Source organism: Vicia villosa, linkage group LG1 (assembly GCF_029867415.1).
Source record: "Vicia villosa cultivar HV-30 ecotype Madison, WI linkage group LG1, Vvil1.0, whole genome shotgun sequence".
NCBI lineage: Eukaryota > Viridiplantae > Streptophyta > Magnoliopsida > Fabales > Fabaceae > Vicia > Vicia villosa.
In genome coordinates, this window is record NC_081180.1 from 81,878,178 (window position 1) to 81,890,271 (window position 12,094).

General features: G+C 29.7%; 2 protein-coding genes across 2 annotated transcripts; one reads left to right on the top strand and one right to left on the bottom strand.

The window, feature by feature from the left end:
- Window positions 1–1,185: 1,185 nt before the first annotated feature.
- On the top strand, window positions 1,186–1,800 carry LOC131643340 (uncharacterized). The gene has a single exon (XM_058913538.1). The coding sequence runs from the start codon at window positions 1,238–1,240 to the stop codon at window positions 1,574–1,576; it is 339 nt and encodes a 112-aa protein (XP_058769521.1). The 5' UTR covers window positions 1,186–1,237; the 3' UTR covers window positions 1,577–1,800.
- A 6,292-nt stretch (window positions 1,801–8,092) lies between these two features.
- On the bottom strand, window positions 8,093–8,539 carry LOC131647493 (uncharacterized). The gene has a single exon (XM_058917381.1). It carries the CDS (start codon window positions 8,537–8,539, stop codon window positions 8,093–8,095), a length of 447 nt encoding a protein of 148 aa, XP_058773364.1.
- Window positions 8,540–12,094: the final 3,555 nt, after the last annotated feature.

A 12,094-nucleotide genomic window follows, 5' to 3' on the forward strand; every position in this document is an offset into this window, starting at 1 on the left:
AACTTCTTAAATTGTATTCTCGATGGTGGATGCCTTCTGAAGGCTCTCTTCAAGCCAATGAAGCCTTTTTTTCAATAACATTTGAGTTTTGTTGCCAAACAATGTTGAACACATTGTGTTTAGCAACTCATTGGCGCCTTGTATGCCGAAGTTTGCTTGCAGCGTGTGAAAGCCAAATGAAGTTTCATGTAAGTTTGTGAAGAAGAATAGAGAAATGGAAATCATATTCGAAACCGTTTACCCTGATTTGTCGTCTACTATATATTTAGAGGGAGAGAGAAAATAACGAACTAACTATTTGTGTGTCGTTCTTTGCGGGTGGCCGTTGGATATGTTTTACGGTTTAAATCTCTCGAGATCTTAAGAGTAATTGTCTTCAACCATCGGACAGACTCTTAAAGGTTTGGGACCTTTATTGAACTGCAAGTTACAACATTTTGATAGACTTGAATTTTTCGGGTCCTTTTGGTCGGTCCGAAACAAGGTCAAACAAAACACAAGTTTAGAAAAGATTTTACTTTAAGCATGTAGGAATACCCTCATCAAAATAGTAGTATTAATAAAGGAATACACTAATTTTGAATTGAGTCCCACTTAGCCAAGTTAGAAATTAGCACACCACTAAAATCAGTCCATTGCATGCAAGCACACCTAGATTGATAAATAACTTTACGCTATGTATTAGTCAATGGGGTTACTTGCATCAACCAACTCAATACATAGTACATTTCAACATAAGCAAAATCTGAACAATAATTATTTTACTAAAGATTATACCTATTATTTAGAACACTAACCAGACATTTGTAATGTGTTAGGTTTATAGACATCTCACACGACTTTATTTATAGAAAAAATTTGTAAACTTGATTCAATTTCTTAAAGGACAAAATAATGTAATGCATCTTTCAAGCTTCAATGTATGTAAATAGTAATTGAGTTCTTTATATTACAAGTTAATTTGAATTCTGTTCAAATATGTCATTTCAAGAACTGTTTACTTTATTTGCAACATCACTTTCACACATACTAATTTTCTTCAAATCAAAAGAACGTGCCTTGTGTGTTTCCTTAGTAAAGGTATTTGTCACATGCTTTTAAAATTTACAAGCTTTTTTTTATACTTTTTTAAACCTATAAATAGGACCTCACCATGATGCTATTTCGGCAATACAATTCAAAACACAATTGAGCAATACAATTCCAATCAAATAGGCTTTGATTTTTACTCAACATAATGGATACAAAACTCAAATCCTCTCTCACATTCCTCACATTTATTCTTCTTGTTTCCTTCTTTGTCACTTTGGCTCCTAAGCTATCAGATGCTAGGCCATTGTTTAGTCCTTCACATGGCAATGAAGGTGTTATTGGAGAGGTAAATGGACATTTTAGGACACTGAAAGGAGCTGGTCCATCACCTGGAGTTGGACACAGGATTATTGGAGGGATGAAAGATTCTGGCCCAAGTTCTGGTGGTATTGGACACAGGTTTATTGGAGGCATGAAGAATTCTGGTCCAAGTTCTGGTGGTGTTGGACACAAATACATAACCAACAACAACAACCATTCATAAAGTTCACATTCCCTTTTGCTTTTATAGTTTAACAATAATGATATTGTTATGACTCATTACAAATACTTAGTATTAGTCCATATGAAATTAATTATATACATTGAAGATAATAAGTATTAATCCGTGATATATAATACTATCACAAAACCTGTTACTAATTGAAGTTAATAGTGAAAAGATGCATATTGTAACATGGCATTGATTTGATATATACAGATATAATTCGTTGCTCTTTGTTGTAAATTATTCATTATTATAAATAATATAGTTTATGATAAATTTTTTATCTCAATCAATCAACAACCGAGATGTAAATCATAGACGCGTTACATTTCATTTTCTTAAAAATAACAATACTTATTTCCCTCGATTATGCTCGCAACTGAGCGGAAATTTGATGATCAATCTCATTCGAATTGCAGCAACTGCATGCATTTAAGCGTTTTTTTTAATATATGACATATTCAATTGGTTCATCTTACAACTGAGGGAAAAAGTTTTGATCAACCCCTTTTGAATCCCATCAACATCATTTTAGCGCATTTTATTTTATTTATTTATGATTTAGTACTTATTCTCTCGGTTATGCTGGCAATCGACGGGAAAATGTGTGTTTGTTTAACTACATTGTCAATTCATCAATCCGAATAAAACATCAGTGATTTGCTAAAACATCAGTGATTTGTTGAATTCCACAACGTTATCTTAAAAGAAGAGTGCATAGTCTTGAAAACATATTGATAATGAAAGCATTGAATGAGGTAGAAGTCATTCTTTGAGATAGATTATAGAGCAGAGAAATGTTTCAGGGTTGGTTCCTTAATGTATATTTTCTTGTAATTTCTCAAATTATTTTCTTTAATGGATGCTTATTAAATTTTTTGACGTTATAGTTAGGAAATCATTGATGTTCATCAAGAAAGTAAAAAGTCCAGATGAATATTTGATGACAATTTATAGAAAGTATACTAATCTCGTCAAAGTAATAAATTAAATTCGTCTCCACATGGATTGTGAATTTTAACAAGGTGACGATAGTGCAAAATTAAGTAAATAACATTAGGAGTTTCAAGGTTGATTCGGTTTAAGAATAAAACGATAAAATATTCAGAATAAAGTTCAATAACTAAATGAGATTAGATCTTCTTTCGACTCCCCTACTCATACTTGTTGATAAACTGTGCATTAATTAAATATATAATAAGTTAAAATAATACTACGAATTAACACGACCACTACACCTAATTCCTTAGTGTACAGCTCACTAATCTACATAATAATTCCTTACCACCTTAGGCCAATTCTGAGTTAAATTAGGCATTCTAAGTTTATTAATGCAAAAGCCACAATTTATAATTACCAGTTCAATTTCTAGTTAATTACTAAGTTGAATAATTGACTTAGATTGTATAGATAGATTTACAGTCAATAATCTCTACATATTTGATATCAATTCATGCATTCATCGACACAACAAAAAGCACTAAATCAAAAAATTTAAATAATAACAATAACATAAAATAATTCAATTAACGTCAAACAATTATAAGATCCAACAAGTACAAGTAGCACTACTACAAAATATACCTTTAGTAACACTATATTACTACGGTCGTTTAAAAAACCGTTGTGAAAACTCATTTTCATGCGCCTGAATTTTTTAATTATTTTATTAGAAGATATTTGTTTATGATCCATACAAATAATTGTTCTGATAAATGATAGGTAATATGCTTCGATTTTCAACACCAACAATTTTTTTTATTTTTTTGTTACAAAAAGGTCTTGTCATTATACTCTTATAAGTATATTAAAATTAAAATACTTATTACTACAGTCATTACAAGAAACTGCTGTGAATAGTTCTTACATTTTATCATGGTTTTTCTTAACAATAGTGGTGATAAGTTTTGCATATATATATATATATATATATATATATATATATATATATATATATATATATATATATATATATATATATATATATATATATATATATATATATATATATATAAGTGAAGCTATCAAGCTTCGGTACGTAATAGTCGTTACCCTCAAAACAAAATCCTAACACCTCTCTCTCCCACATGCAGCAAACACGTCCTTATAAGCTTCTTTATACTAAAAGATAATCAAGTTCTTACGCTTTATCTTTATTTTTTTCTTCATAAACTTTCTTCCATTTAATTCATATGTTTTCTACCATTTTCTTTGTTTTTCATATGTTTTCTTCTTTTTCATTCCATTTAATATTAGAAAGGGTTTTCACTTGGCATGATTTTCGTGTTTTTTTGGGTTATCTCTATTGAGATCCTTTTTTTTTTTTTGAATTGGGTCTCAGTTACCATATAAGTTCCATGTATATCACTAGTTCTTCTTTAAAGAATTTTTTATTTGGCATGATTTTATTGTTTTTTTGGCTTATATCTACTTGAATCTTTGTTTTTAAAATGGATCTCAGTTATCATATCTATTGCATGTATGACATTAGTTTTATAAATTATTTTCGTGCAATGTATCTACTTGGGTTTTGAATATGGTAGAGACATCGTTGTATTAGATGACTATCTACTCTACGTGTTTATTTTAACTTGATCTCAAATTGTGTTAACTAACTACACTACGAGATTTTTGACTTGTAGGGAAAGTGAATGAAAAAGATTAACTCAAGAAAGGTATACTCTGGGTGTGGTTCACAAATGACTTATGTTGCTATGGAGAAACAATACACGGCGTATGAAGCTTTTGTAGAAGCTTCATCCGCCTTGTATTTTTTCTTCATTGCAACACAAAGTAGATAAACTTCAGTTCATTCTGAGACAAGTATATCATTTCTTTGTCTTTATTTTTCACGAATCTTTTAAATAAAAGGTACATTTGTAAAAAAAATGAGTTGATATGTTGTTCTGTGTTGTTGTTATTTTGTTGATAAATGTTGTTGTTGTTGATAAATCTTTCTCAGAACAAGAACGAAACATTATTAAGTCACAAGAAAAAACCTTCTTGCGACTTAGCAATGTTTTGTTTTTGTGAACTTTGCAGCATTAATTTCTTATGTAGATTGACAGAAGATCTAGTTGAGTTTATTATATCTTATGTAGATTGCTTATTTTATAAACCTTTCACTGAGCATGCATTCATTTAAATTGATTTTTAAAATAATAATTTGAAAATTAAGTTACATTTGAAAACCGACATAGATCAATCAATGTTTTTCGAAAAAGCATGCATCTCGTAATCCACATCTCACTCTTTAACATATAGAATTTGGTTCAATTTCCTAAGTTTTTCATAGCATTGATGTCTTCCCTTCTACTCCCTCTGGTCCTATTTATAAGAAAAGATTCTCTTTTTAGATACATTGAATAAATAATGTATCTGGACAATATGTTGTTCAGATACATTATTTATTTAATGTATCTAAAAAGAGAATCTTTTCTTATAAATGGGACCGGAGGTAGTATTTTATTGTGGAAAGCAACCATTTGTTGACTAATTTGGACTAATCATCATCACTATCATCATTATTATTATTTTAAATGATGTTGATGATTATTACGATGACAGTGATGAGATGAATCTGAATTAGTCAATAAATTGATACTTTTCAAAATAAACTATAAGAGAATGAACTATTGCTATGAAAAATTTAGGTCATCGAATTCAATTCTCTATGTTAAAGAGTGAGGGATGAGTTACGAGATGTATGAAATTCAAAAATAGCAGTTCGTTTAAGTTATTTTTCAAGGATAATTTAATTTTTCAAATTATTATGTTCTACATCAATTTGAATGGTTGTATATGTTCATTGAGGTGTAAAAAAAAATCAATCTACATATTTTATAATAAACTCATTTATACATACCACAAAAGTTATCTTTATTAACCGTGGTTATATGTTAAAATTTATTCTAATTAAATTTTTTTTGCTGGGTTTCGAATCCATGAGCTAAATATATATCACAACAGTTTTTTATGATAACAGTTATGATAGGTAACACGCTACCTAGTGTGTCACCACGGTCACATACCCATGGTAGAAAGCAGCATACTTACTATTACACACTACCTAACAACAGACGTACAACCGTCATTATATACATTTCACAATCATGGTAAATAGTGTTTTCTATGGTAGTGCAGGTTTGTTTTAAAAGATCTAATCTAAGGAATCTAGCTACCCTTAGTGCAAGTAATAATTACCATGAGATAAGATGAAAATATCATGAAATACAATGAAGATGAATGTTTTCAATGGCTTCCAAAACCTTCAAAATCCTTGCTTTAGAACTCCAAGCCATCACTTTTTTATCATATCCAAAACCCTAAAAAGTATCTAAAAAGTGCATGTCATAGTGGTGAAATATCGCACCCACGGTGGTAAGTATCGCGCCATGATGTGAAATCATCACGCCCATGATGTCACCATCGCATGTGCGTGAACTCCAGGGGGGTAAATGCTGATTTTCTTCTCTTTTTCTTTAAAATTTTATAAGTATCGTTCTTTTTATTCTTAGCAGTTTTTGCTCCATTTCTCGCACTTTGAAATTACTTTTGCTCATTATTTCAATGTTTTCATCTGAATTTTCTAGTAAAAATCACGTAATGATGACTGAACATTTCATCGAAATTAACATGCTTACCCTTACCAATGAACATCACCTTTATTTTTTATGATAATCACTTTTGTTCCTTGCTTCAAACCAATTAACTTGTAAAAATTCTTCCAAACATACAAATACTCAATCTGTCTCTCATCTCACAAATATTGGCTCATTTAAACACATCTTGAGATCTTTTCAAGGTTGTAATGTGGTTTATGTCAGGGTATGATAATTTATAATTGTATGCTTAAACTTTGGAGTTAGATACCTAGTTTTACTGATGTTATTTGATTCCTTTCATGTCACTCTTTTCTTATTCGCTTGGTACTAGAGAATTCACTTTGTTGGTCCTATTTATCTTTCTATTTTCACATAATTATTTTTTGAAGAAGCCATTTTTAACTACTTGTCATATTTTATTTTATATTTGATCAATTCCTTTAGTACGTCCAACCACAAACTTAAAGGTTGTTAACTTCCAAGAGCAACCCCAAACTTAAACTTTTGCATCAAACAAGTAAAACAAATATTTCCACCTACCTCCAAAGAGGATGGAAATATTTCATCTTTCATGTAAAATGGCTATATGAAATAAGCTATGTCAACGAAAAAATGGATATGGCTCAAAGTGGTTAGCAAGGGATATAATCACATTAAAACATGGTGGTTTAAAAAAGCTAAGGGTTTTCACAAACAACTGCCTTAATGTGTATTTATTAGACCAGTAGACTTAAATTAGAAATAGTGAAAATTCTAGATAATAACTAATATACGGATACTCTTATAAGAAGGGAAAGTGAATAGTAGAATATTTTGCTCAAACCTTACTAGTTTAGATATTTGGAGATTCAGTACATGTAGTCGACTTCTCTTATCTTCATCAAATGTCAATCTACAAGAGATCTTCCATGATGATCACTTTTATTCATTATTTTCGGGCGAATTTTTCTTTCCTTTTCTTTTTCATAATAGTATTGGTAAGGTAGAAAACAAAATTGTAAGAAACAACAAAAACAAACAAGTTCATTAATTAAAGCAAAGAGAACTACAAAAAAGGAAGAAGATTCTTGATAGCTAGCTAGTACTCTTCCTTGTATCATATTACAGTAAGGGAAATAATACAAAATTTGAAACTCCTAAATCACATGTTATTGTTGAAGTGGTTGCACCCATCCCTCGTGCAGGTATCCTGAAATTTATCTTTTCCATGACAACATGCTACAAAATAAAAGACGAATAGAAAGAAATAAATTGAAATTATATTGCGAATGAAATAAACTTTTTATCTGATGGGTTGAATCCAATTAAGTGCTTCTTTAATGTCCTTAGCTTGAATGGTTGCTTCTCTAATTAGGTTCTTTCTTCAAACTTATAATAGTATATAATTACTTTGAAATCAATCTTGGTTTTGTGTTTTCAATTAATCGGATTTCTCTCATTTAGACCACATTCGTTCCAATCACTTGTTCCCCCATTCTTTCTCAATACTCTTCTAGGATTCTCTTTTTTTTTTAAACTAGATAAAGGACTACAAGTTTGAACAAGTGGTCTTGGTTAATTTCTCAAGAGAGAAAGCATTGATTTTTAGAGGATTCTCTTTCACGTCAAAGATATTAAATTTTTGAAAATTTTAGGACACTAAGACACTTGGTTCAGGATTACTCAAGGTCTCATTTTTTGATATGACATACACATGATCCTTGAGTTCTTTATTCTATCCTTACTCGACCGTGTCAATAGAATTCACCCTAATATATTTAATATGTAACAAAGGCGACTCACTTGGAGAAACTTCCTTGACTACATCTTCAACCACATCCACTTTATAGCATTGAGGGTTCTCTTTTATATGTTATGTGGCTTCAAACACCTTAAAAATAACGTTCTCTTTGTTGAATCTGAGAATTACTTATCCCATTTCCACATCAATAGGAGCTTTACATGTTTCTAAGAACGGTCTTCCGAGAGGTAGTGGTGTTTTAGAATCTTCTAGCATGTAAAAAATCACAAACTTTGTTGGAAACAACAAATCATCCACTCTAACCAGAACATCTTCATGAAATCCATATGGATACATGATAGAACGATCAGTTAATGTTAAAGTCATGTGAGTTGACTTTAGCTCAGCATAATTTAACTTCCTCGTCATAAATTGCGGCATCATATTAATGCTAGTTCCTAAATCAGATAAAGCATTGCAAATAGTTAGTGAATTAATAGAAAAAGGAAAAGTAAACCTATCTAGATCAGTGAGTTTGGATGAAAGCATTATTTGAATGATTGTGATGCACTCTTCCGTAAAAGTGATGTTTATATCGTGCTTCAACTTACGCTTTTCCGATAAGAGCTCTTTCATGAATTTAGCATAAACAGAAATCTATTCTAGAGCTTCACGAAAAGGAACATTTACCTGTATTTTCTTTAACATATCCATGAACTCTTTGATTTGATGTTATTCCATCTCTTTCTTAGATGTCTTCTTCAGAAATGGATATGGTGGTTTAATATAATTTTAGGGTGTATTTAAAAAGGATCAACATAATTATACATAAGTTTTTATCTCAACATAACATTAATACTAACCTGGAATTCATGAGAGTTATAAAACTTGAAAAACATATCCCAAATATTCTTATCAAGATAACTATAATCTTAGGTGGAGGATTTGAGTTAGGTTTGGGATTTGTAATGCAATCCATCGTGTGGTATGTCTTAAAGCCCCTCTAATGCTCACCAGCATATGAAATCCATTTCTTTTTCAGTTTATCATTATCGAGAACCTATAAAACATCCTACATTTACATCATAAAGTTGTTATTAGTACTAAACAAAAAAAATAATAAATGGTCATATATACTTGTAAGATCAAATTATGTCAGTTAAAATTAATACTACAACATTGGTCCATGTACTTTCTTTCACTTCAGACTCTACCTGGCATCAATCTTCTATCAAAATACACTTTTTTTTACTAAGTAAAGCCACGTAACTCCTAAATGTCATAGCATGTGTTGAGTTAAATAGTATATTCATCCAAGTCCCACATTGGATAGTAGGAAGAAAATAGAATTGGAGTAATAATATAAATAGAGATAGTTAGTTTGAGTTTTCAACACAATAACAAAATGTAGTCTTTTTGAGTGTATTGGGGATTTGAGTAGTTGTGTTTCTAGAGGAGAGGATAAAATAGTTTTTTGAGAGGGTTTTCTATTTTTCCGTTCAAAAATAGTTTGTTGAGAGGGTTTGTAGTTTTTCCGTCCAAATGCAGTTTCGAAGGTTTGCAATTTTCTCCCTAAAAATTGCAATTATATGAGAGGATTAGTAATCTTGTCATTGTAAATTTAGAAGTTGAATTGTAATTTTGAGTTTTAGTTTTGAATTTTTGCTTCTTTTCTTCTTTTATGGTTAAGCTTCTACAAGCGTAGCAATTTTTTTTTGTTATTTTCCCAACAACTAGTATGAGAGCTAAGGTTTTGATCGAGGGAAGAAAGAAGAGTCACAAAAATTTTGATCAAGGGAGGAAGGAAGATTCACTAAAAGTGAAGATATGTGAGACTTTGGATGAAAGGAGAATTTGTTGGGTTAGGAAGAAAATGAAATTGGAGTAATAATATAAATAGACATAGTTAGTTTGAGTTTTTAACCCAACAACAAAATGTAGTCTTTTTAGTGTATTGGGAATTTGGATAGTGGTGTTTCTAGAGGAGAGGGTAAAATAGTTTGTTGAGAGAGTTTTCTATTTTTCGTTCAAAAATAGTTTGTTGAGAGCGTTTGTAGTTTTTCCGTTCAAAATTGCAGTTGAGAGAGGGTTTGCAGTTTTTCCATCCAAAAATTGCAATTGATAGAGGGTTTGCCTTAAAAATTGCATGCAGTTGATAGAGGGTTTGCCTTAAAAATTGCAGTTTCGAGGGTTTTCAATTTTCTCCCTAAAAATTGCAATTATATGAGAGGATTAGAAATTTTGTCATTGTAAATTTAGAAGTTGAATTGTAATTTTGAGTTTTAGTTTTGAATTTTTGCTTCTTTTCTTCTTTTATGGGTAAGCCTCCGCAAGCGTAGAATTTTTTTTTTGTTATTTTCCCAACAGTATATTGATGTTAACACCTCCCCCATTTTAAATCAAAATTGATTTGCATCTTAACACACGCCATCATTGCGGCATCTATAGAATTTCTAGTTCTTTATTATGAATAGTAGAACTCTCTTCCGTAGGAGGGATTATGGATGAATCTCTCGTCTATTTATTGAAACAACAACATTAAATATTTTAGTTAGCACAATATTAACAAAGACACCTAATGTGACTCATGGTACATATGAGAATAATACAAAAAATTTAAAATATAAAGGTACCACAAATGAGTAATAGGGCTAGAGAGAATATACACAATATCGACAAACCCCTTCAAACTTTATATGATAAATGGGGACACAACAACCACATTAACCAAAACCTTTATTTCCTTTAGTTTAACAGATGATATCAATGATAAATACATGACACAAAAGAATTCACAATACAAGTTTTTAATTTTCATGTTGGAAATAAAATTAACACATTCACACAAGTGTTTAGAACCAAATCAAAAACAACATATACTTACATTGCACTCAATTCTAACATAGAACGATTCTAATAAAAATACTAAAAGACACAAATATCAAAAAGGAAAAACCTATGTTCCTGATTGATCAAGTTCTATCCACCTCCTAAGAGCATCTCATCATAATAACCTCACTTTAGATTCCAAATAAAAAAAATAACCAAATGCAACTTCCTTCAATATAATCAACAAGAAATAAGCAATAAGTAATCCAAGAAAAATAATAACATTACTAAATTGATTTAGAAATTAAAAAAAAAAAACAAGAAAGACGCGCCAATTGAAAAATAAATAAAAGTTAAAACTACAATAGATGAGATTCGAAGCGTGATTTCTGTGCCACTTTTCCTATTAGTTGGTTTCCACAATCAAGGAAATATATGATATTTTAGAAACAAATATGGTGCGCCAAAAAATTATACATCGGATGTTAGTTGACTAAGATGAAAGTCTTGTCATAAAATATATTATTTGTTATATTGTATTTAATTTGTAACGATTCATACAAAAGATATGAAAGAAGTTAAATCAATACAAATCCTTTCAAAACAAATATAAAACAACCATGAATTTCATATTATCAAATTAATTATCACAAATAAAAAATTTCTCAAATATCATTATAAAAATTTCATGTTTCATAAAACCAAATTCACACAATCATGAATATTATGATCACCTCATTAAAGTGTTACAAATAAGAAAATGTCTCCCAATATTATCATAGAAAAATGATGTCTCAAAACATATATTCCAATATTGTTAGAAAACTTATGAATTTCAAACAAATGTTTCATGATCTCATTTCTAAAATATATAAAAAAAACGAAATATTGATATTTAATGGACAAATCTCAATATATTAAGCATTAACTTAATGTTACTTATTAGAATTAATTCAATGATTATTTAGTTGTACAAAATATGTTCTATACATGATATCAATTATTCTTTAGATGCGAAATAAAATAAACAAATGAACTTGCATATATTTACGAAATCTATAATATATCAGTATTAGAGAGATGGGACTGTAAAAATATTTGAATATGTGATAATATGTCTTTTGATACTGATCTAAAACGCAAAATATAAAGAAAAGTTATTGACATTTCGAAGAGAGATGAGAAAACTTGTTTGTGCACTGTGTATTGAGAATTAGGGTCTATAAAAATATGGTTAATTGAATCATATTACTAAATTGAACTGCATTAATTACACCATAAAAAATTTGAACCGTTTAAATGGTTAATAAACTGAACCATTTATTTTAATAAATTTAAATTCAGTTTAAAACTGGTTTAGAA

Bases quoted from the DNA above. Each gene is read 5' to 3' on its own strand.
- LOC131643340 (XM_058913538.1), top strand. From the start codon at position 1,238: ATGGATACAAAACTCAAATCCTCTCTCACATTCCTCACATTTATTCTT.
- LOC131647493 (XM_058917381.1), bottom strand. From the start codon at position 8,539: ATGAAAGAGCTCTTATCGGAAAAGCGTAAGTTGAAGCACGATATAAAC.